Raw genomic sequence first — 23422 nt, 5'->3', positions numbered from 1 at the left:
TTTTTAAATCTCTTTACTACTTTTACTTACAGTACACTCATTTATTTTTGTTATGATGATGTGAAGTTCGTAATTTAGGTATGTTTTGTCACTTCAGTATTAAAACTAGTATGTAGTAGTGAGATTTACGATTACATCAAGATTTGTAATTATAGTAAGATTTATGATTATAGCAACATTTGTAATTACGGGAAAATTTATGATTATAGCACGATTTGTGATCATAGTAAGATTTATGATTATAGCACGATTTGTGATCATAGTAAGATTTATGATTATAGCAAGATTTATGGTTATAGAAATCTTCGTTATTATAGCAAGATTTATGGTTATAGAAAAATTTGTGATTATAGACACATTTGTAATTAGAGCAATAATATTGTGTGTCTTAACTCATGTGATTATAGCAATAATTGCCATTACAGGAACATTTGTGGTTGTTGAAAGATTTATGATTATAGACATATTTGTGATTACACCAATATTTATGATTATAGTAACATTTATAATTTTAGTAACAACTATGATTATAGCAAGATTTGTGATTATAACAACATTTATGATCGTAGCAACATTTGTAATAGTATCGCAATATTTTTTTATTATATCTAGTGTTACATATGCCATTATAGTAAGATTTGTAATTATAGATACTGTCACAACATTTGTGATTAAACATATCACAATATTTGTAATTACAGCAAAATTTGTGATTATACCAACATTTCTGATTATGACAATTTTCGAGAATATTGTTACATTTCTGATTGTAGTTATTACATCAACATTTCTGGCAACAGAAACCTTTGTGATTATGACAACATTTGTGATAATAGCAATACTTCTAACCATAAGTAGTATCTTATGATTTTTCTCTATATGTATAAAAAAAAAGTTGAGAGAGAGAGAGAGAGAGAGAGAGAGAGAGAGAGAGAGAGAGAGAGAGAGAGAAACGAGAATAGCATCGATACAATATACGTGATCGCTTTGCAAGCTTGTTCATTCGATTGATTTTCCATGAAATTTCGAACTCGAAATAGCAGCGAAACGATGACGGTTCTCAGGCAATAAACTACAATAAAACTCCTTTCGTGGAGCTAGCAATGCCACGCGCGCACTCATGCTCGCGATACTCGCTGTCCTCAGCTGTACGCGACTTACTAAATTTTCATTTAAAATAATCGTGACTCATGCGATTACGAAAATTACCCGACTCGCATACCTGTCGCCTCGAGATTGCTGTTCGATTCAATTCTGCGCCAATTCAATTATCAATACTTCAACGATTCGCTAATGACTCCACTTTTAAGCCGTCCTAATTAACCTACTTCTCCGCACAAATATTATTTTAGCTCTGGATTGCTCCTCGAAAGAATTTCAACATCCAGATTTTTTTTCCGCTTTATCCGTGGCAGTTATGCGAATGATTATTACGCAGAACTATTCTACGGACTTTCCTGAACAGAGTGGCGTTATTTTTCCGTAGTGTTATAAACATTTCGTCGTGTTTAAAAAACATTTAAACAAAGCCTACAACCTGCTGATTTTCTCAGACATTTGTAAACGTTCCGTTCTCTTTATCATTAAACATAGTGAAATGTTTATAATAATACAAGAAAAATACACCGTTGTATTCGGGAGAAAATACAGAACAGTTGTGCGTAACAATCATTCGCATAACTTCTACGGTAAAAGCAGAAAAAATTGTCAAAGCTGTCAAATAGTGGTTTAAAATCGACAAAACACGGGCATAATTCGTATCAATGTCATCAGAATTCAATTTTGATAACGATCGTTGTGTAAAAAAGAGTTTCACAAACATCTATAAATAGTCAATTAGAAAACTGAATTTCATTTACATAAATTTGGTTATCAGTATCGGCTTGAACAACTCATAAAACTGTTCCTGTTACAACGTACGTTATTATACACCGCGCGACGGAGAAAAACGGTTTGTCCCAGATTGATGTAACGATTACACGATAACAGAAAAAACGTTAATTCCGTCGAGAGAAGTGTAATTGCAGCGTTGAAAACACGTTATCCCGCGCTAGGCCAGTCGAAAATTATTCGTTCCATGGCGAGCGCGAGGAATCCCGCCGATCCGATGGAAATTTTCAAGCCGGGGCTTTGTTGTAATTTGCTCAGAGTCGTGTAGAGCTTATCGGCCGGCTCCGATCTCGCGAAATATCGCGCGAGGCTAGTCGATACGAGAGCAGGGAAGGGTTCAAGGCAGCCAGTGTTCCCGTGAACAATCGAGAACGAACCCAATCGCCTTCGTCCGCCCTCGGACGCGTGCGCCGCTCGCTGGTCCCAAATCGTCAGAACGTGACCAAAACATCAAGATGTTTTCTGCTTTGCGATGGCAAATTGTACTACAATATTTGTGTGATTCTACATAGTGTTACAATATCTGTGATTACAATTAGTGTCACAACATTTGTGACTATACATAGTGACACAAAATTTGTGATTAGGTATAGGTATCACAACATTTGTAATTAGGTATAGGTATCACAACATTTGTGATTATGTATAGGCATCACAACATTTGCGATTATGTATAGATATCACAACATTTGTGATTAAATATAATATCACAGAATTTGTGATTATGTATAGGTATCACAACATTTGTGATTATGTATAGGTATCACAACATTTGTGATTATGTATAGGTATCACAACATTTGTGATTATGTATAGGTATCACAACATTTGTGATTATGTATAGGCATCACAACATTTGCGATTATGTATTGGTATCACAACATTTGTGATTAAATATAACATCACAGAATTTGTGATTATGTATAGGTATCACAACATTTGTGATTATGTATAGGTATCACAACATTTGTGATTGTGTATAGGCATCGCAACATTTGCGATTATGTATAGGTATCACAACATTTGTGATTAAATATAATATCACAGAATTTGTGATTATGTATAGGTATCGCAACGTTTATGATTGTAAATTGATAACTATGTTTGTGATGGTATATAGTATGTCAAGATACATACTGTCACAATATATGTGATTATACGTAGTATCACACATTTGTGTTTATAACTAGATTACTACGTTGGTGATTATCTTATATTATTATATATTTATTTATTTATGTTATATCATTATTAGTATTACAAGATTTGTGATTATTTCTAGTATCACAACAATCACAATTCTAAATAGTATCAGATTACTTGTGATTATACACAGTGCCACAATATTTGTGGTTGTAGAATTATTCCTGATTAAAGATTTGTGATTACAGTAACATTACCGATAATAGCAAGATTTGTGATTCAAGCAAAATTTGAGATTATGACAAGATTTATAATAATAGCAAGATTTGTGATTATAATAAGATTTAAGCAATATATTTCATAATACCAAAATTTGTTGCTATATATAGTATCACAGCATTTTTGATCGTATCACAACACTTGTAATAGTATATCACAATATTTTTGATTGCATACAGCGTCACATATGTCATTATAGTAAGATTTGTAATTATAGATAACTGTCACAAGATTTGTAATTAAACATGGTATCACAACATTTGCGATTAAACATACTATCACAACATTTGTGCTTAAATATAGTATTACAATCATTGTGATTATAGCAAAATTTCTCATTATAACATCATTTCTGATAATAGAAAGATTTGTGATTGCATGGAATAGCACACAATTTGTGATTATACACAAATTATACACACAATACTTATGATTACGTACGTACAGTGTCACATTTGTCATTCTAGTCAAATTCCTAATCACAGATAATATCACAACATTTGTGATCACAGCAAAAATTGTGATTGCACCAATATTTATGACTACAATTCTAATCGAAACATCTTTTTGTACATTGGTTGATGCAACCCGACATTTCCCATAAAAAAGTATTGTCCTATATACATCAACAAAATTATTTTACTTTCTCGTTTCCTAATGCGAATTTTATTGTTCCCGAGAGTGCATATTAATTAAGGTTCTCATAATTCGTAAATGTATTTTCATCGAAAACTAAACCTCCGAAAAAAAATATATGACCGTAATTAAAACCGTGAAGGTGACCTTGAAATCTCATAAATTCTCCAGACACAAAACAATTACTACCGCCATATTCTAGGTCACTTTGAATTCGTCTCCTTTAATCGGGACACCCTGTACATAGATCGCGGCATAGACAGCGAAGGACAAAATCGCCGGCAAGCAAATCGTCAGCGAATAAACCGTCAGCAGCTAAATCGTCGAGTTTGCAGAGGTATCGTTCCAGGATTCGCGAAAACGCTCGCGTTCACTTTCGCCGGCCGCGAATTGTCTCGCGTTAGAGGACAAATCCGCCGACTCCTCGCACTCGTTTCGGAACAAGAAGCCCGGTTTTACGGTCGCTTCAGCGCAACCAGTAAAATTCCCGGCGAATAATATAATCCCGGCAAGAGAATCCACCGGCGAACTGTGTGCGCGCACCTTTCCGCGTTTCAGCGGCCGGCTCGCGATCGCGTAATCACCGCGCTCTAAACAAATGTGCCCGCGGTATTTATTGCGCAATCATTCTCTCGTTGGAAAAATTTAATTGGCTCCGCGCGGCTATCCGCGACCGGAGTCCCGTGTCTTCGGAAGACTGTTGCGCGGAGACAGAGACGACGACGACGACTCGTAAAATCGAATATTGTCCGCGATCGAATAAGACGACTAAATTGTTACTAAAGGATCGTTATTCTAATAATCCGGACGATTTTTTTATTTATTTTGGTGACTAACCAACGTGGACTTAATCTGGATCTAGTCAGGACCTAATCTGGATCTGCCATAAATTAAATACTGAGTTAACCTATTTTTATGTTATTTGCAATTTTCATATCTTTTTAGGACGATTTTCGAACTGTGTGCAACGTTAAACGAGTAAAATGAAATCATCGCACCTAATATTTACCAAATCGAGCACAATTTTTAATTAATTCAAGCGCCTTGTGTCACCTTTTAAAAATTAAATTTCCCGCCACAATTTGGTCAATTTAATCTCGTGTCTCTAAAAGGCAAGCCGAAAAAACTGAAGCAGAAATATTGATCGAATAAGACGGCGATTCAAAAAACCGATGAAAACGAAGGTCAAGGGTGAACTAAACTGGACCTAACCTGGATCTAACCTGGACCTAACCCGACATATATGTAACCTAGACCTTGTGCTTTAATGTTTTAGAATCTTAAAAACTCAGATCTAAGGTATACCTAACCTGAACCTAACCCTGACCTAATCCGGACCCTAACCTGAACCTGTCGCAACTGAAACGCTGACTTAAGCCATTGTTACGTTTCTCTCAATGTTCATAATTTTTCAAAACGATTATCCAAAATACGTGAACCTTTAAAAACGTGAAATAAAATCGTCGCATCCAACATGAATGTTTACCAAATCGAACATAATTTTCAGCTGCTTCGAGCGTCTTGCGTCGTCTCTTAAAAATTTAATTTCCCGCTTTAAAATTTAACATCGAACAGGAGAATTATGCGTCTCGAATGAGTCGAAGCACAGAGAAGAAGATTGCGAAACGAACACCGAATCGGTAATACGAGGATTCGGAAAGCCGACTAAGACGAAGGTCAACGGAGACGAAGGTCGCGTTGTGTATGGATTTAGGCGATAGCCCCTAACTTCGAGCGGCGCGGCGCGGCGCCGATACCGTTAATGCAACGTTGTAATCGGAAACAGTCGAGTATCGAGACAAATCAAGTCAATCGAAACTACCCGGAGTCGTTTAAGTAATTTGCCCCGGCTAAAGTCAAATCCGATAGGGAACGGATCCCGGTGATACGTGGCGGGAGATTCCGAGTACGGCGGCGCTGCGCGGCGCGGCGCGGCGGCGCCCGGAATTTCGGGCTGGCAACTACGAAACGGCTAAATACGCAACGATTTTCCGCCGTTACCGTTCGCCGTTCGCCGTTATCGCCGGGATGCTCGAAATTGATTTTGCCCGGCTGCGGATCCGATCGGGTTCGAAGACGGAGCTCGTATTGTCATCGGTGACAATGTTTTCCCACGCGGGAACAGTGGTTCTCAAACGTCCCGTCGCGTTATTTAGCGTTTTCTCGCAATTTTTCTCAGGATTCACGATGTTTCGATCGGATATTCGCGGTTAATTCGATAGAAATTCTTATGAACTAGCGATGCAAGACCGATGGTTTTTCTTTACGTTTTACAAGCGTTTTTAAGCGTTTATTTTCAAAGCGCTTTACCGCGTTTTTCCGCAATTCTTCTATCTACTTTGGTAATTGCGGATGTTTGGCTCGGATATTTGTGGTCAGTTCAATAGATCTTGATGAAATCTAGCAATTCCATTTTGTTTCGCGCGAAACGAATGGTCGTTAAGAGTTTTACAGCGTCTTTCAAGCGGTCGTTTAATGTTACTTTGCGATTTTTCTAATTTTTCTGTCGTTTTAAGATGTTTGGCATGGTTATCCATGGTCAGTTCGATAGAAATTTTTTAAAAACTAACGTTCGCGCTTTGTTTCACGCAAAAACAATAGTATTTCAGCTTTCCAAACGTTTTGAAGCGTTTTACCGCGTTCTTTAGAGATTTTTCAATTTATTCTGGCGATTTGAGATGTTTAGTTCTTTACATTTGTGTTTAATTCGACGGAACTTGTTAAGGTTTAGCGTTTCCATTTTGTTTCACGCGAAAAGAATGGTCTTACAGCGGTTTCTACAGCTTTATCATGATTTTTAATTTTTTCTAACATTTTGAGATATTTGGTTGTTGATTGTACATGCCCAGTTCTACAAAACTTGTCAAAATCCAGCATTTTCATGTTATTTCCCACAAAATGAACGGTTTTTAAGCATCATATATGTGATCTCGGTTTTTTTTTCAATTTTACCAGCGTTTGCAATTATTTCGCTCAGATATTCACGGCTGTTTCGATAGAACTCGATAAGAACTAGCGTTTGCATTTTGTCTCGCGCGAAAATATCGATTTCCAAATGTTTTACATAGTTTTTAAATTCTCCAGCATTTTTAAGTGTTATATTGCACCTATGTTCAATTCGGTAGAATTCGCTACAAATTATCGTCTGCATTGTATTCCGTTCAAAAAGAGCGATTTTCAAGCGTTTCGCACTATTTTTGCTCAGTGTTTTTTAACGTTTTTCTAGCGTTTTTTAAAAGCATTTTTCTATCCATTTTTCTGCCGACTGAACAAGTTGATTTTAGGTATCCATGCCAAATTCGATGGGAATTCTCAAAACTTGTCGTCTATATCTTTTTTATATCCAATGTTTAAAGTCGCATCGGCCACTTGTTTCGCGCGGAAACTGTGATTTTTTAGTCGTTTCACACCGTTTTCCGGTGTTCATTCCGAAACCATTAGAACGTGAATGGGTGACCACGAGAATGTGAATGGAAAAACTACGAGAAACGCTCCGTCGAGAGAACGATATTGACATACTAATTATAGACACGGTGATCGCTGGTCCGCTGATTTTATGCATTTATGGCAAAAGCGAGTGGTCAATGTATAAATTCGTGAAGACATGAGAGTATGTTCTAAGAGTACGTTTACTTAATTTGTGTTTCTTACAGCCGACTTGGAACATTTTTTATTGTACAAGAAAAGAACACTAAACAAACTTTGACCTCTTTAATATCGCGACAAATTGTGTATAAAATTCCCGTCCTAATCGTGAACATTTTTACGCTTCAATTGTTGCCGATACGCCTCTCCACTTTTTTCCCAAAAAGCTCAAAAATATTGCACTTGCAAAAGAAAGTTTCAAACGAAAGTTGTGCATTTTTTCACGTAGAATATGATTCCGAAATGAAAAATATAAGTTTATTACAAGAAAACCGAGAGGATCTTGTAATAATCTTGAAAACGCTCACACATTAAAAAACTAGTATTGCAATTTGACTCTCCACTCGAAATGCTGAAGGACGTGTATTGGTTTTTTTTTAGATCACGTGTACACGGGATTTTAGAGATAGATGCGTAGATGCGTTCGAACGCGTTAGCTAACCTATGAGTAATTTGTCTTAAATCTTAAGTCGTAACTTACTATATCCAATCAGTTTTTTTACATTTTGTCAAATTACTAATGTAAAAAAACTGATTGGATGTAGTAAGTTAAGATTTAAGATTTAAGACCAAAGTTATGGCAATCGTATAAATTATTAGCGCAATACTTTTGTAATACTTTTGTAATACTATATTTTATTCTATTGCACGTTGGCTGACGGACTAGATTGGGCCTTATACCTTATGTTTAACCCATTAACTGCCACGATTCCCATTTAGGGATTTTGGAATTTGACAGTTTCATGACATTTTATACATATCAGTCAACATTGTTTATAACAAACGGTGTGTATTTTGTGTTTCGTTTCCTTCCGTTTTTGCATTATAATTAAATACCATTTATATAAATATTTAATTTAGAAGTTACAGTAACTTTGCGTTACTTACTCAGTCTATTGTTTTTCATACAATAACAAACAATTTTTTCCTTTTCTTTTATTTATGCAACCTGTCATTTGGGACTTCTTAAAAAATATAAAATATTTCAACAACAAAACATAATATAATTAATATAATATAATATAATTATATTGTTATGTGTCGTATGTTACAAAAGAAAAAAATATGCCAGTTAATGGGTTGACAAAGAGAAGGGAAAAGATCCTATGAGCAAGGCGGGGAGAATAACCTCCACAACAGCCAATACGACAGCCCTAAACGTAGCAGGCGAATTAAAACGTACCACGCACGAGTCGATCTCATTTATTAATCACTTGTCCCGCGTATCAACGAGCTGCCGTCAATTACTGCCGCTGTTATTAAATGCATTCAAGAATATACTGTTAAACTCCGGCGATAAAATTTGATTGCTGCCGGGTCCGCAGTGATCTACGACGATACTCGAACTTCGAACACACGCTATTCTGGGATTTTTCCATTCGTGATGCTGCCTGTGATCCGCGCGATGATTACAGATGAAATGAAAATCTTTTCTGACGGTGGCGTTGGCGGTGTTCAATGGTGATCGAAGAATTTTGCGACCGTGCTTGCGAGTTCTTCGATATTTGATATTTTAATATTTTAATATATTAAAATATCTTTTGTGAAGCATTTTGACGACTTCTCTACAATAATCTTCCTGCACAAGACTGCAAACATTGTGGTGTGTGGCATACTCCAAACATACTCAAACATAGGCCAGAACGCTGTTTCATACAATCTTCATCATCCTGAATTCTTCAAATTGTTGTCTGCTGTAAAGACTATATTGCAATCGCCACTTTCGATAATATCACAACTCAACAGATTTCGCCACAGGACACTCAGCGATGTGATAAAATTGTCGTCTTTTACAAAACAGCTTGTTGATTCAACTCATTTCAAATTATTCAATCAACTTCTCTCGAAGACATTGGCAAGTCTTTTACGATGGCGTTGGTGGTGTTCAATGGTGATCGAAGAATTTTGCGACTGGGCTTGCGAGTTCTTCGATATTTGATATTTTAATATTAAAATATCTTTTGTGAAACATTGCCAACTTCTCTACAATAATCTTCCTGCACAAGACTGCAAACATTGTGGCATACTCCAAGCATACTCAAACATAGGCCAGAACATTGTTTCATACAATCTTCGTCATCCTAAATTCTTCAAATTGTTGTCTACTGTGAAGACTATATTGCAATCGCCACTTTCGATAAAATCGCAACTCAACAGATTTCACCACAGGACACTCAGCGATGTGATAAAATTGTCGTCTTTCACAAAACAGCTTGTTGATTCAACTCATTTCAAATTATTCAATCAACTTCTCTCGAAAACATTGGCAAGTCTTTTCCGATGGCGTTGGTGGTGTTCAATGGTGATCGAAGAATTTTGCGACTGGGCTTGCGAGTTCTTCGATATTTGATATTTTAATATTAAAATATCTTTTGTGAAACATTGCCAACTTCTCTACAATAATCTTCCTGCACAAGACTGCAAACATTGTGGCATACTCCAAGCATACTCAAACATAGGCCAGAACGCTGTTTCATACAATCTTCGTCATCCTAAATTCTTTAAATTGTTGTCTGCTGTAAAGACTATATTGCAATCGCCACTTTCGATAATATCACAACTCAACAGATTTCGCCACAGGACACTCAGCGATGTGATAAAATTGTCGTCTTTCACAAAACAGCTTGTTGATATTCAACTCATTTCAAATTATTCAATCAACTTCTCTCGAAAACATTGGCAAGTCTTTTCCGATGGCGTTGGTGGTGTTCAATGGTGATCGAAGAATTTTGCGACTGGGCTTGCGAGTTCTTCGATATTTGATATTTTAATATTAAAATATCTTTTGTGAAACATTGCCAACTTCTCTACAATAATTTTCCTGCACAAGAGTATGCAAACATTGTGGCATACTCCAAACATAGGCCAGATCGCTGTTTCATACAATCTTCATCATCCTGAATTCTTTAAATTGTTGTCTGCTGTAAAGACTATATTGCAATCGCCACTTTCGATAAAATCGCAACTCAACAGATTTCACCACAGGACACTCGGTGATGTGATAAAATTGTCGTCTTTCACAAAACAGCTTGTTGATTCAACTCATTTCAAATTATTCAATCAACTTCTCACAAAAACATTGACAAGTCTTTTCCCGATCATCTCAGTCCAAAAGACTGCGAACATTGTGACACTTCAACACACTATTTCACACAATCTGCACCATTCTAAATTCACCAACTTATCCATTACCATAAAAATTCAATTCCAATGGCCACTTTCGATAAAATCATACCGATTTCATCTCAAGACACTCGACGATTTCCGAAACACTTTGTCAAACTGCAACAAACCCCTGCAATCACCATCCGCCACTCCATCCCTAATTCCTCCAAATCACTGTTCCAACCTTCGAATCTTCTCGATTCACCATGAACCCAACAACATTCACTTGCTCGATAATTCCTTAATGAACTGATCTCACTTCCGTCGCACCCACAACAACAACAATTGCACGCGGTCACGAGAGATCCAAATGCGCGCACCGGAGTGCACGTCTGGTCTCTCAAAATCCAGGCTTCGTTACCCGTTGTCGGATGCCCAGGCCGCGAGGACATTCGCTAAATATTACTCCGCGTACGAGTAGCGACGTCGTCGCGCCGGGGACCGCGTGGTGTATAGATGGTAGCTTACAATTTTGTCTCCGGGGAAGCACTTCATCTGGTTCATCCTGGACGCGATGGCGTTGTAGTGATGCGCGTGAACCTCCATGGTATCGAAACAAAGCAAGAATCCGAGTGGAGTAGACGCTGGATGAAGCAGCAGCAGCCAGATGGACCGGCGGGCCCAGTCAGGATTCCCTTGGTAATCCACAGAGATAGAGGGAAAGAGAGAGAGAGTATCCTTCACTGAGCACGTTGGACGAACTCGCGGCCGGAATCACGTCGCCGTCGGCAGCGAGCAGGTACCATCCACGCAAGGCCTCGCGAGGATCATCCCCGGGGGACAGATCGGTCCCAAAAACCGCGAGAGCGTGCGCGGGAAAGGTGGGGGGCGAGGAGGCCCAGGCGAGTAGGACGCGCGAGATCGAGAATCGGAGGAACGAGAAGAGAGAGAGAGAGAGAGAAAGAGAAAGAGAGAGGGAGTGCGCGCAGCCGCCGCCGCGAGAGAACACGCGTCGCAAGCCAAGGAAAAAGCGAACCGGTCGCGACCGAAGTCAACAGTGAACTGACTGGTCCGTCGTTGCTTTGGGCCTCTGAATGCCTTGCGAGGCCCCGGGTTCAGGTACCCCGGCCGGCCAGCAGGAGCGGGCCTGGTGGGGAGAATAAAAAGGTGAGCCTAGAAAGGACCTAACTAACGTTGAAAGGGGACGGGGCCCATCCATAGCTCCGTCCAGGCCCGACAAGGACGGACCGATCGCGGTAGGGGGGTCCGGAGCGAGACCGCCGCTGCATTATGGAGTGAAACGACAAGGCGGCGGGGCCACACCGGCGGCCGGAGGGGGGCCGGGGGGCGCCCCGGGTTCCTCGGAGTCCCCTCCGCCCCTATTCAATTATATTTCTCCATGGTAAATGCCTATATTGTTACGTTTGTCAATGGCGAGCTAAGTGAGGGTCACGTAGACGGGTAAATGCCTTCTGAATTTCTGCCTGCGATCCGCTGCGGTCCCTTTCCCCAGCTAGCTGGCCAAAATGCAGTTTCACGTGCATATTACATTTCGCAATTAACACGCCATGGTTCGGTTCGGTTCGGTTCCATTTTTCACGGAGAAAACAAACGGCGTGAATTGCGGCAAATGGCACGTTAAATAGCGCATCGAAATTCTTTTGAATATTTATAACGGACGTTTCTAACGTAAAAAATGCTGCATCGGATAGTTGTTAAAATTTATATCGTTCGAGATTTAATTAAATGTATTTCAGTTTTGGTTTATTCTTTGTTATTGCAATAACATTGACATAAGTATTTAATCAAATCTAGTGCAATTTCAGTTCATTCTGTATGAATTAGTAGCATAAAGAAAAATAGTTTCTCTCAATTTTATAACCTAAACAATTTTATAACCTAAAAGACACCGCATTAAACAGTGCACTACAATCGTCAAAAGTTATACAATCCAAGATTTAATTAAACGTGATACAATTACAATTCATTCTACAACACAATTTAATAAAATCTAGTGCAATTTCAGCTCATTTCGAATCAATCAGCAGTATAAAGATAGATTACCTCTCTTTCAGTATCTTCTAACCTAAAAAGACACTGCGTTAAATAGTGCACTACAATCGTCAAAAGTTATATAGTACAAAACTTAATTAAACGTGGTACAATTACAGTTCAGTCTAACACAATTTAATAAAATGTAGTGCAATTTCAGTCAATTTTCCAAGTCAATCGGCAGCATAAAGAAAAATAGATTACCTCAGTTTCAGTATTTTCTAACCTAAAAGACACTGTGTTAAATAATGCACGATTTACATAACGCTATTTCTACTGTATAAGTGTCAAAAGACTCTGTTTATTTATTTCTATTTGAAACTATTTCTACCAAGGTGGTCAAAGGACAACTTTTATCAATTTTTAATAAAACTTATATCCTGTGTTCTGTGTTTTCTATAAAATCGCTTCTCGACCCTTCCTACAGTCATTGCAAAATTAATTCGATAAATTGTATAATAAAATACATCGGTAAAAATATTGTTGGACCTTTTGCAATTTCAGTTCGTTCTGAATCCATTTAGTTAAATCTAACCGGTGTCAAAAAAGTAACGAACGTAACTTGGAACAGCTGGACAAAAACAAATGTAATTTAAAATTAGATGTATTTTAATTTGTATTGTACTTGAATGTAATTTAATTTGAAATTAAAAATCTGGTGCAATTTCAGTTTAATCTAAGTCAATCAGCGATATGTATAAAGAAAAATAGTTTCTCGCAATTTCAGAGTACATTTTTTACCTAAAAGATACCGCGTTAAATAACGTTTCGAAATAAAAATTTATACAGGGTATCTCATTTGAATCAGTGCACACGAATATCTACAGAATTATTCGTTATTTGAAGAATTATTTCCGTTTCAAAAAACTTGTTCTGTATTTTCTCCGATGCAATCATATGATTTTTCGTGTCCAATCTCGGATTTCAGTTTCCCTAGATTTACCTGCAAAAGCTGCACAAACATTTTGTTCCTTTTTATTCGAAGCAAAATTCTTTGTTGAACAAAGGACTTGAACAAAGTGATTTATTACAATTGTGTTACTATTCCTGTTCCTAATCTTGTACAGTCTTGTACAATATTGTACATTCTTGAACAATCTTGTGCAACCACCTGCAACCTTGACATAACCTTGTACAATCTTATGCAATTCTGTACAAATTTATATAATCTTGTAAATACAATCTCGTACAATCGAAATCATTCAAACAATATTCCCAATGATTGCGCTGTTTATTATTACATTAATTACGATCACGTTGCTCATAATTATGACGCCTATTATTACATTGTTTATGATCGTCTCGTTGATTATGCCGTGTATTATTGCACCGTTTACGATCATGCTGTCTATCGTGCTGCCAATTATTACATCGTTTATGCCAATATCATTTATAATCGAGTAAATATTAAATACAATCAATTAACTACTAAAAAACAGCCGAGAAAGTAACCATCACTACCATAATTAACAACAAAATCAATTTGAAATTTAAGATCCTCGTATTAAATATTCTTTCCTAATTGTACAATCCTAGGCAAATATTGTAAAATTATCGATTTCCATTTCGATTCCATCGATTTCAGTTTCCCATTTTGAATTTTGCATTTCTGACAATATATTCAAATTCAGCAAGCCCGAAAACCCTAAAATACCGATTTTCAGGAAAATCGAACATGAATTTTGGCTAGCTATTTGGGAGACCGGACCATCGCGGCTACCCCCACCCCTCCCGCTCTCGTCGGCTATATACCTTCCTAGAGATCCTCACCTGTGCACGGTTACGCCGATTTGGCCGGGTGAAAAGCTGTCGCGGAGCTTGATTTGTTGACAGGATGATCAGGATCGTCTCGAGAGCCCACTGTCCTCGAGGGTGGACCGCTCGAGAACCGTGTCAATCGGCTGTTTGTTGGGACAGGGCTCGTCCTGGACCGATCCCCGAGTGTAGATACCTTTTATTATTGCTGGTGGTGCTAATGGCGCGGCGCGACCGCGTCGTATTTAATCGGACCGTTTCTGAGCTCCAAGATCCGACGGGGATTTATTTGAATTGTAGATAGCGGACAAGTCTACGTGACCCGGGCCGGGGACCGTGGCCAATCCGGGGAACCTGTTTTTCAGAAAACGTGTTCCGAAGTTTAACTACTTTGTTCTATATTCATCGCGGATTTATGCCGGCCGACTTTTTACTCTTCCGACAGGAATTTCGGGGATGCTTGTTCTTGTCGTGCGCGAGAATTGTTCGAGTTGACGTCTTCGTTCGGCATCAGCGGTGGCCTTATTGTGCCGTGTTTGACCCCCCAACATTTTTATGAGACTAAACTTCTGAAATCAATTTTAGTGTTGTACTGCTTTTCTTAATCCCTTAGGTACACTTGACGAACGAGACTCGTCGTGCACTTGTTTCGCCTGAGTTACGGATGACGAGTCTAATTCGCATCGGCAAATTAAATCAGTTTTAAACGCAAGAATTTTTTCGAATATATCTGTACTCAAGAGATTAATTTTTTTTATCTTCAATGCAGCAAACAGTATACACGTATAGTCCTCACGCGGCAAGAAGGCGCCTTTATGTTTACATTCCCCCGCTTACTAGCTGCCCCACTGTCGCAGCTAGTGAGAGGGGGAATATGTAAACACGAAGGTGCCTTCTTGTCGCGTGAGGACTATAGCAATTGGATGAAACTTCATCTTTTCGTTTCTATTTTTTAGCCTTGGAACAGTTTGTATGTAACTTTTTTTACGTAAATTCTTTTATGTACATTTTTTGGATGTAATTTAAGTTGTTAATTTTGTGTTGATCGTTGGTAGCATAGTATAAATGTAGCAATTAGGTGCAGTCAGGCATTTTTATGAGATTTTTGTGTTCTACTATACTTCTGTTATTTTTTGTTGATTATTGGAGTAAACGTAAATGTAGCAATTATGTGTTTTTAATGTGTTTTTAATTTGTTATGTGCTTTTAATGTGTTTGCAGTTCAAAATCAATTTTGCATAATACTTTAATATATATTAAACCCCAATTATCTTTGTGTTGATTGTTGAAGCCAATAGAAATATAACAATTATGTGAACCCTCCGCCATTAATAGACTTCGAATTCTAAATCCAATTTTGCGCACTAATTTGATACATATTAGTTCATTGATTTGCTACTCTTATTCTTGCGTTCATTATTGCAGTCAATATAAATGTAGAAATTAAGTGAAACCTTCTCATTTTATTTAATTCGTGTTCACAACTAATTTCGTGTCATATTGTATATCTGTTATTTATGTTTAACACTGAAATCAAGGTAAATGTAACAATTATGCGAATCCTTCCCCTTTAATGCGATTTCAGAGCAAAGTCAATTTTGTGCAATAGTTCGCTACATATTGTCCCGGAATTTTCTTTGCGTTGATTATTGAAATCAATGTAAAAATTGCAATTATGTGAATCCTTTCCTATTAACGGAATTTGAATTCCAAATCAATTTTGTGCAATAGTTTGCTATATACTGTACTTAAATGAATTTTGCTATTAACTATTGGAATCAACGCAAATGTAGCAATTACGTGAACCCCTATTAACATAATTTGAACTTTAAATCTATTTTGTGCAATAATTTGCTGCATATTCTACTTCAATTATTTTTTCATTGATTATTAGAATCAATGTAAATCTAATAATGATGCGAACCCTTCTCTATTAACGGAATTTGAATTCCAAATCAATATTATGCAATAATTTGCTACATATTGTACCTGATTTACTTTTTTTTTATTAATTATTAGAATTAATAAAAATATAGCAATTTTCTGAAACCTCCCCTGTTTATAAAATTTTGAATTTCCACATCAATTTTCTACCATATTATGTTTCTGTCTCTTTTTTTACTCGATTATTTTAATTAATGTACATGTAGCAATTACGTGCCCTCCCCCCTCCTTTTTTACCAAATCAATTTCACAATATATTCTGCTCTATAATGTACTCCAATTCTTCTAGCGTCGATTATTCGAAGCAACGTAGAAGTAGCAATATCAAACGACCGCAGTGGAGATATTAAGGTAACGATTTCTGTTCAATATTAACCTAATCGTCAATTGACCTTCTTCAAGTCCACACGCCGATTCTATCAATCACGAATACCTAGAAAAGACGAATCTTCCTAGCAGACGTAGAAACATCGATTAACCGAGATTCTCGATTACCTCGTTTCCTCTTATTAACGTGCAATTTATAAATCTGTCTAGAAATAACACAACACGTCCTGTATTACCAATTAGAAAGTGTGCATGATCGATGCAGTCGTTGATAGAGAAGCAACGTTCGTTCCGATGAAACTTCCTCGACTCTGCGTCTGTATTTGGTATTGGACTGAAGTTATTTCTGTAATTTAGTTCACCAATTAATAGCGGACATTTTAATGCAACGTTCGCCATAAGGTATCTTCCGGCGAATGTAATGCCTCAATATAGTTTCTAAAAAGGAATTTACGAACTGCTAATGACTATAATCAGCTATTCCTTGACTAGTCTGCGGATCTTTTTGCGTTACGGTAAAGAAGATTAATTGCATACTTCCTCGAGCATCAGGTTTCAAAGAATCTTGCTCTCAATTTTTCCCACAAACTAACTTTTGCAAACGAATATGGGAACATACATATTAACAGGACCACTATCCAAATATAATATGACAGTATGATAATATGATAATGTGATAATATATGATATTATAATGATAATAATATATATATGATATATAATATAATGATCAAATATATATGATAATGAGATAATGTAATAATGTGATAATGTGATAATGTGATAATGTGATAATATGATAATGTGATAATGTGATAATATGATAATATGATAATATGATAATATGATAATATGATGATATGATGATATGATAATATGATAATATGATAATATGATAATATGATAATATGATAATATGATAATATGATAATATGATAATATGATAATATGACAATGTGATAATGTGATAATGTGATGATATGATGACATGACAGGTTGACTATATGATACTTATTAATCCCTTGATCAAAATCTGGTTCGGAAGAATGATATCATTCTTCACAGAACAAACTCTTCTAAAACAAATTCTAGGAAAATTCATGGTAACAATATAGTGGCAACTATATAATCAACAGTCTCTTAATTTATTTAAGGGTCCCTATGTAATACAGTAACAGAAATGAATAGTATTCCTGCTTGCAAATTATGTTCCAAAGGATGTTGCAGTCAGTGAATTAAATTTTCCCACAATCTAGCTTTGGCAAAATGGTGCAAGACCAAAACTGGTCAAACTGGACATACCAAAAAGGTTTATTGATGACTGCAGTCAGTTACTTCCTGTCCAATCTATGTATCTCTCTGCATCACGGCAATTAAAATGAACAGTTATTCTTGCTTGCCGATCAGGATGAAATAGAGTCTTGTATTTACTGAATGAAACATTTTCCACAATTTAACTTTTACAACAGAATCGATGGAAATCTGTATCACTAGCCTAGTGACAGCTATGCAACTAAAAACATATACTATTTTTCCTCACCAATCAGATTTAATTGAATCTTTCAAACAATGAGCGAAAATTTTCTCACGATCTATTGTTAAAACAATGTCCATAAAAATAGTTATAACTAGTCTAGTAACAGCTATAATTAGCAATATCATTCTATCTCATTCTACCCATCATCCTAAATAAAATCGCTTTGGCCTACACGGTGTCCCAAAAGTTACGCAATCACAGGATACGAGGGGTTTCTGAGGACATTTGAAGTAACAATTTTCATTGCAAAAATTTTCTCAGAGGCATCGTTAACGAGTTATTAACGAAAAACACTGACCAATGACAGGCGAGACGCGAGGCAGCCAAGCCAATAAGCGGTCGAAGCCCAGTATATAATATAATAATAATAATTTTATAATACATTTATAACTGAAATCGGCAATTACTTAGTTGCCAACCCAATAGTTTTCCTGGTCAATGAGAATACGAAGAATCCCGCATCGGCAAATAACATGCTTCCACTTTCGAGAAAGGAATCAACGAGAATTGAATATTCACAGTGAATTGACCACAGCAATCGGCAGTTGCTTGGTCAATCCACGGTACCAATCGGCGACTGTGTTTATTGGGCACCGTGGCGGATTACGGACACGTTTCTCGTTGGCGGGAAATCGTCGAGCGAAGTAGGCTTACGTAATAAACGACCAACAGTGGTTATTACGCGAACAATGCGGTACGTACTCGGTTCCCGGTGCTTCCGGTTGAAAACTTTTTCTCGTGGCCATCCTCGCGCGACGGCACCGCGTAGAAAGTGTATTTTAATTGCGCGCGGAGAACCGTTCACGGCCCGCAACGAGAGAAACACATGTACAGTGAAAGAGAGGGAGCGGGGGAGAGAGAGAAAGAGAGAGAAAGAGAGAAATGGAGAGAGAGGAAGAAAGAGAGAGAGAGATGGAGTGAGAGAAAGAGAGAGAGATGGAAAGAAAGAAAGAGTGAGAGAGAAAGAAAGAGATGGAGAGAGACAGAAAGAGAAAGAGAAAGAGAGGAAGAGAAAGAAAGAGAAATAGAGAGAAAGAGAGCAGGACAGAGAGATGGAAGAAGAAAGAGATAGAGGGAGAGAGGGAGAGGGGGAGAGAGAGTGGGAAATAGAGGGAAAGAGAGAGAAATGGAAGGAGGGAGAGAGAGAAAGAGAGAGAGAGAGTGTGGGAGAGGTGGAGAGAGAGAGAGTGAGAGACGCGGATGACGCGAGTGATGACGAGCTACTCGACCATGTTGGTATCATTAGACAGGTGCCCCCAGGGGCGGGGGGGGGGGGCAATCGAGGCTAGGGAAGTTTAATTTCATTTGGTTTTTTGTTAACACGCTCGTGCGGTAGCTGACCAACGAGCAAATAACGCTAAATGGGACACTAAATAAATATGAGGGCATATAACGATCGCGACCATCGACGATCGACCGTAATTCGGTCTTGAATTACTCGGCCAAGCGATGGAAATCAATTGAAATTCCTGTCCGACTTTGAACGCCAGAGAAAGGTGGACTTAAGTGTTGCCCGTCGTCAGATTTCCACGATATCGCCCGAAGAAAATTATTTAATGGTACCGCTCGCCACTGTTCTTGCTGGTGGGTTCCACTTAATTCTCGCTTTCCAAAACGAATTTCTGGAAAACCCGTTTTCTCGGAAACCGCGATTTCTTGGATCACTACTCTCGATCAGCGTGCTCCTATCGTTGAACCTATCGGTTCAATGTGACGACACGCGGACCGGGCGAAATTAAAATTAACTTGGGAATTATCATAAACTAACTCTGCAAGTTTTATACGTTTGTAATAGAATTTTCTAAAGTGTGAGGAAGCCTGTGCTAAATATAAAAATTGAGCACTATTCTTATTTTATATGTATATATATACATATATATACACATTAGAATAAGATTTTATTCGCATAAGAATTTATTCGTACAGGAATTCATCCGAAAAATAATTGATTTAATTAAAAATGATAGAAAATAAAATATATTTTTTTCACTGTTTTTATCGATATATTTATTTCTTATATTTTTATCTTATTATTTTTTATTATTATTTTATATTAAATTTAGTTTTTCTTTTTCGAATTATTCGAAGAAAGAATTCTTACAATTGTTCGAATATAGAATTTTTCGAATTATTCGAATAAAGAATTTGTCGAATTTTCGAATAAAAAATTTGTCGAATTATTCAAATAAAGAATTTTTTAAATTGTTCGAATATAGAATTTTTCGAATTATTCGAATAAAGAATTTGTCGAATTTTCGAATAAAGAATTCGTCGAATTATTCAAATAAAGAATTTTTAGAATCGTTCGAATATAGAATTTTCCGGATTATTCGAATAAAAAGTAATTCGAATAAAATATTCGACTGCAAGAAATTCATTCGGATAATTATCATCCATAAATAATTATTCGAAGTGGTCCGAATAATGCCCAACTCAGTCGGGCAACATGTTTGTACAACAAGAACCAGAAATCCGGATAACGGAGTTGACACATTAGAAGCAAACGTAGCCTTACCTTGAGCGTACAGTTGTTGTTGTGATTAACCGGTGGATAAGCAGGGTGTCCGGGTAAGTGTGGGTGCGGGTGTCCCTGGTGATGGGGATGATCGGTCATCATACCAGCGCCGCCGTGATGGTGCCCATTGCTGCCCATGCCTTGTCCGGGCTGCATGGAGGCGTAGGGGGTTGCCGGATCGATTCCGGGTCCATGCGGCGGCGAGTGGGGACTCGGCAGGTCCGGTGTGGTGGTGGTGCCGCCGCCGCCACCCCCGCCGCCCCCGCCGCCGGTGCTGTAGCCGTGGTGGGGCCCGGAATGATGGGGACTGCTCGAGAGCGAGGGATGATGCGGGTAGGCTGCAGAGTGGCCCGGGTGGTGGGGGTTCATACCAGCGGTTAGAGCGCTCGCCAGCTTGACCGATGAGAGGGTGGGCCCGATGAGCCCACCAACAGCTTCCCACGTAGAAAAAGGCAAAGCTTCTAGCCTCGGCCGCGGTCGAAGCTCAATGAAGTCCGGCTCTCTTAGAACCGGGTCGCGTATTCCGACTCGCGACAGATAACTGTAACAGGAGAAACAACAGCGGGTCAGGGTTGACTCGTTCAGGGTTTTTGCTCTCGTTGAACAGGTGGCGGCCACCATTCCCGGCCCGGCCCGACCAGGCCCGACCTGGCCCGATACACGGTGAAAGTAAATCAAAAAGCTGTACCGAAATCAAAGAATTTTGACTGGAATGAGATAAAGTGATGCAGTAGTTTTTTTAAAGCTGAATTGTTGTTAATAAAGAGATCGTAGTGTGAGCATTTTTTAATATTGGCAATTTTTGTTAAATTTAAAGTGAAAAAAATTGTGCTTTATATTTATATATATTTGTGCTTTATAATATATTTTATATATTTATTATTAAATTGTGCTTGCCGTGTATATTTGGAACTTTTCATGACATGTTATACACTGATTTCAAATCCGGTCGTAAAATTTATTTACCACTTCAGGATTTTGAAAAAATCGTATTAAGCGATCAGTTAACGAGACCGTGTATTTTTTCGTCGAAATGATCTGATAACCCGTTGAGTTTCTTTCAATATCCTGAAATGGACGTTCCCTTTATTTTTCCCTTATTTTACAACATTTCAACGTAAAAAGAATTGCATTGCTTTATCTCATTCCTATCACAAGTTCTTTTTGCGTTTGGCGCAACTTTTTCATGTAATTTTGAGCATCACCAGAATCAAGAGGATACATAATGAAAAATATATTATATATATTATTATATATTATTATATATATTATTATATATTATTATATATATTATTATATATTATTATATATATTATTATATATATATTACCACGAAATATTTTTCTAAATATTCAAGTATCGTTTCTAAATTGGAATTCTGCGAACATACCACTGATTATTACGTAGTTAAAAATTTAATAGCAAAGAATAATTAATCAAATAACGAAAGAGTTAGAGACGTAGGCTGGATTGATCATATCGGTCGTGATTTCAGCGACTGAAAATTTGCTACGGTTTCACGCTTCGATGATCGGCCACGGCGTATAAGGCGACGACGACGATGATATGCTTCTGCTGCAATCGAACCTACACGATGCAAAACTTTCTACCTTGCAGGCTGGAGAAAATCCGCGGGTTCCTTGGCTCTAATTGGCAATATGTTGTGCGGCCAAGTAGGGCGTTCGCTCTACTAAATAGCTTCAATTATATGGGTATATTGCAGACGATGCATGAGTGAAACGATGTTGTTGATTACAGCGGCATGTAGCGTCAGCGATCGTCAACCTTGTTACGAACCATTGGTGTACGAACAGTGAAAAAACAATTGTTAACTTTCGCGGCCGAGTCGTTTCATGTGCATTTCATTAGCTTGTAGGTTATGCGATAAGGTAAATAAGTTGTGTAATAGTAAAAAAAAGAGGTTATGTGATAGTAAATAGCTTTTGTAATACTAAATAGCTTACGTAATAGTAAATATATTATGTAATAGTGAAGAGGTTATGTGATACTAAATAGGTTTTGTAATAGTAAATAAGTTATGTCACAGTAAAGAGGTTATGTATTGCTGATTGCATGTGTTTACGACAAACATGAATAGCCGCCATTTAAAGAAGCAGACCGATTAATGAGTCACCTTATCAAAGTCATTACAGGAAGAAAGAAATTCAATTGCTATGTTTTGCAATTAATGTAAATGATTTTTCTTTTGCGCAAAGATCCGGGATAAGAAACAGGTTATATAATACTAAATTTAGTATTGTAATACTAACTACTCTATTCAATAAGCTGTCTATTATGTAATAGGTTACGTGACTGTAGATAGGTTAAGTAATAATAAATAAGTTATGTCACATTAAATTTAGTATTGTAATACTATCTAAAATATTTATTAAGGCATCTATTATGTAATTGTAAAGAGATTACGTGACTATATGTAATACTAAATTTCGTATTGTAATGATAACTAATCAATTTGTTTTTACTTAACGTATTACGTAACTATAAATAACCTCTATAATATTACATAACCTATTTATTGTTCTGGATCTTTGTGCAAAACAAAAATAATTAGCGTCAAATGCAAAAAGTAGCAA

General features: G+C 37.3%; 1 protein-coding gene and 1 long non-coding RNA gene across 7 annotated transcripts in view; both read right to left on the bottom strand.

The window, feature by feature from the left end:
* Nucleotides 1-23422, bottom strand: part of LOC117225653 (uncharacterized) — a 1038968-nt gene that overhangs the window by 171217 nt on the left and 844329 nt on the right. For all 6 annotated transcript variants that reach the window (XM_076526304.1, XM_076526306.1, XM_076526305.1 and 3 more), the window contains one exon: nucleotides 20829-21369. In XM_076526304.1, coding sequence (XP_076382419.1) covers nucleotides 20829-21197 — 369 coding nt within the window. In that variant the 5' untranslated portion in view covers nucleotides 21198-21369. The remainder of the gene's footprint in view (nucleotides 1-20828; nucleotides 21370-23422) is intronic.
* LOC143260536 (uncharacterized) lies at nucleotides 3097-10402 on the bottom strand. The gene is made up of 2 exons (XR_013034813.1): nucleotides 5265-10402; nucleotides 3097-5177 (listed from the first exon to the last, which is right to left on the bottom strand). It is a non-coding gene; the product is annotated as an uncharacterized LOC143260536 (long non-coding RNA).

Source organism: Megalopta genalis, chromosome 14, assembly GCF_051020955.1.
Source record: "Megalopta genalis isolate 19385.01 chromosome 14, iyMegGena1_principal, whole genome shotgun sequence".
NCBI classification, from domain to species: Eukaryota; Metazoa; Arthropoda; class Insecta; order Hymenoptera; family Halictidae; genus Megalopta; species Megalopta genalis.
This window is presented reverse-complemented; position numbering and strand designations above follow the sequence as displayed.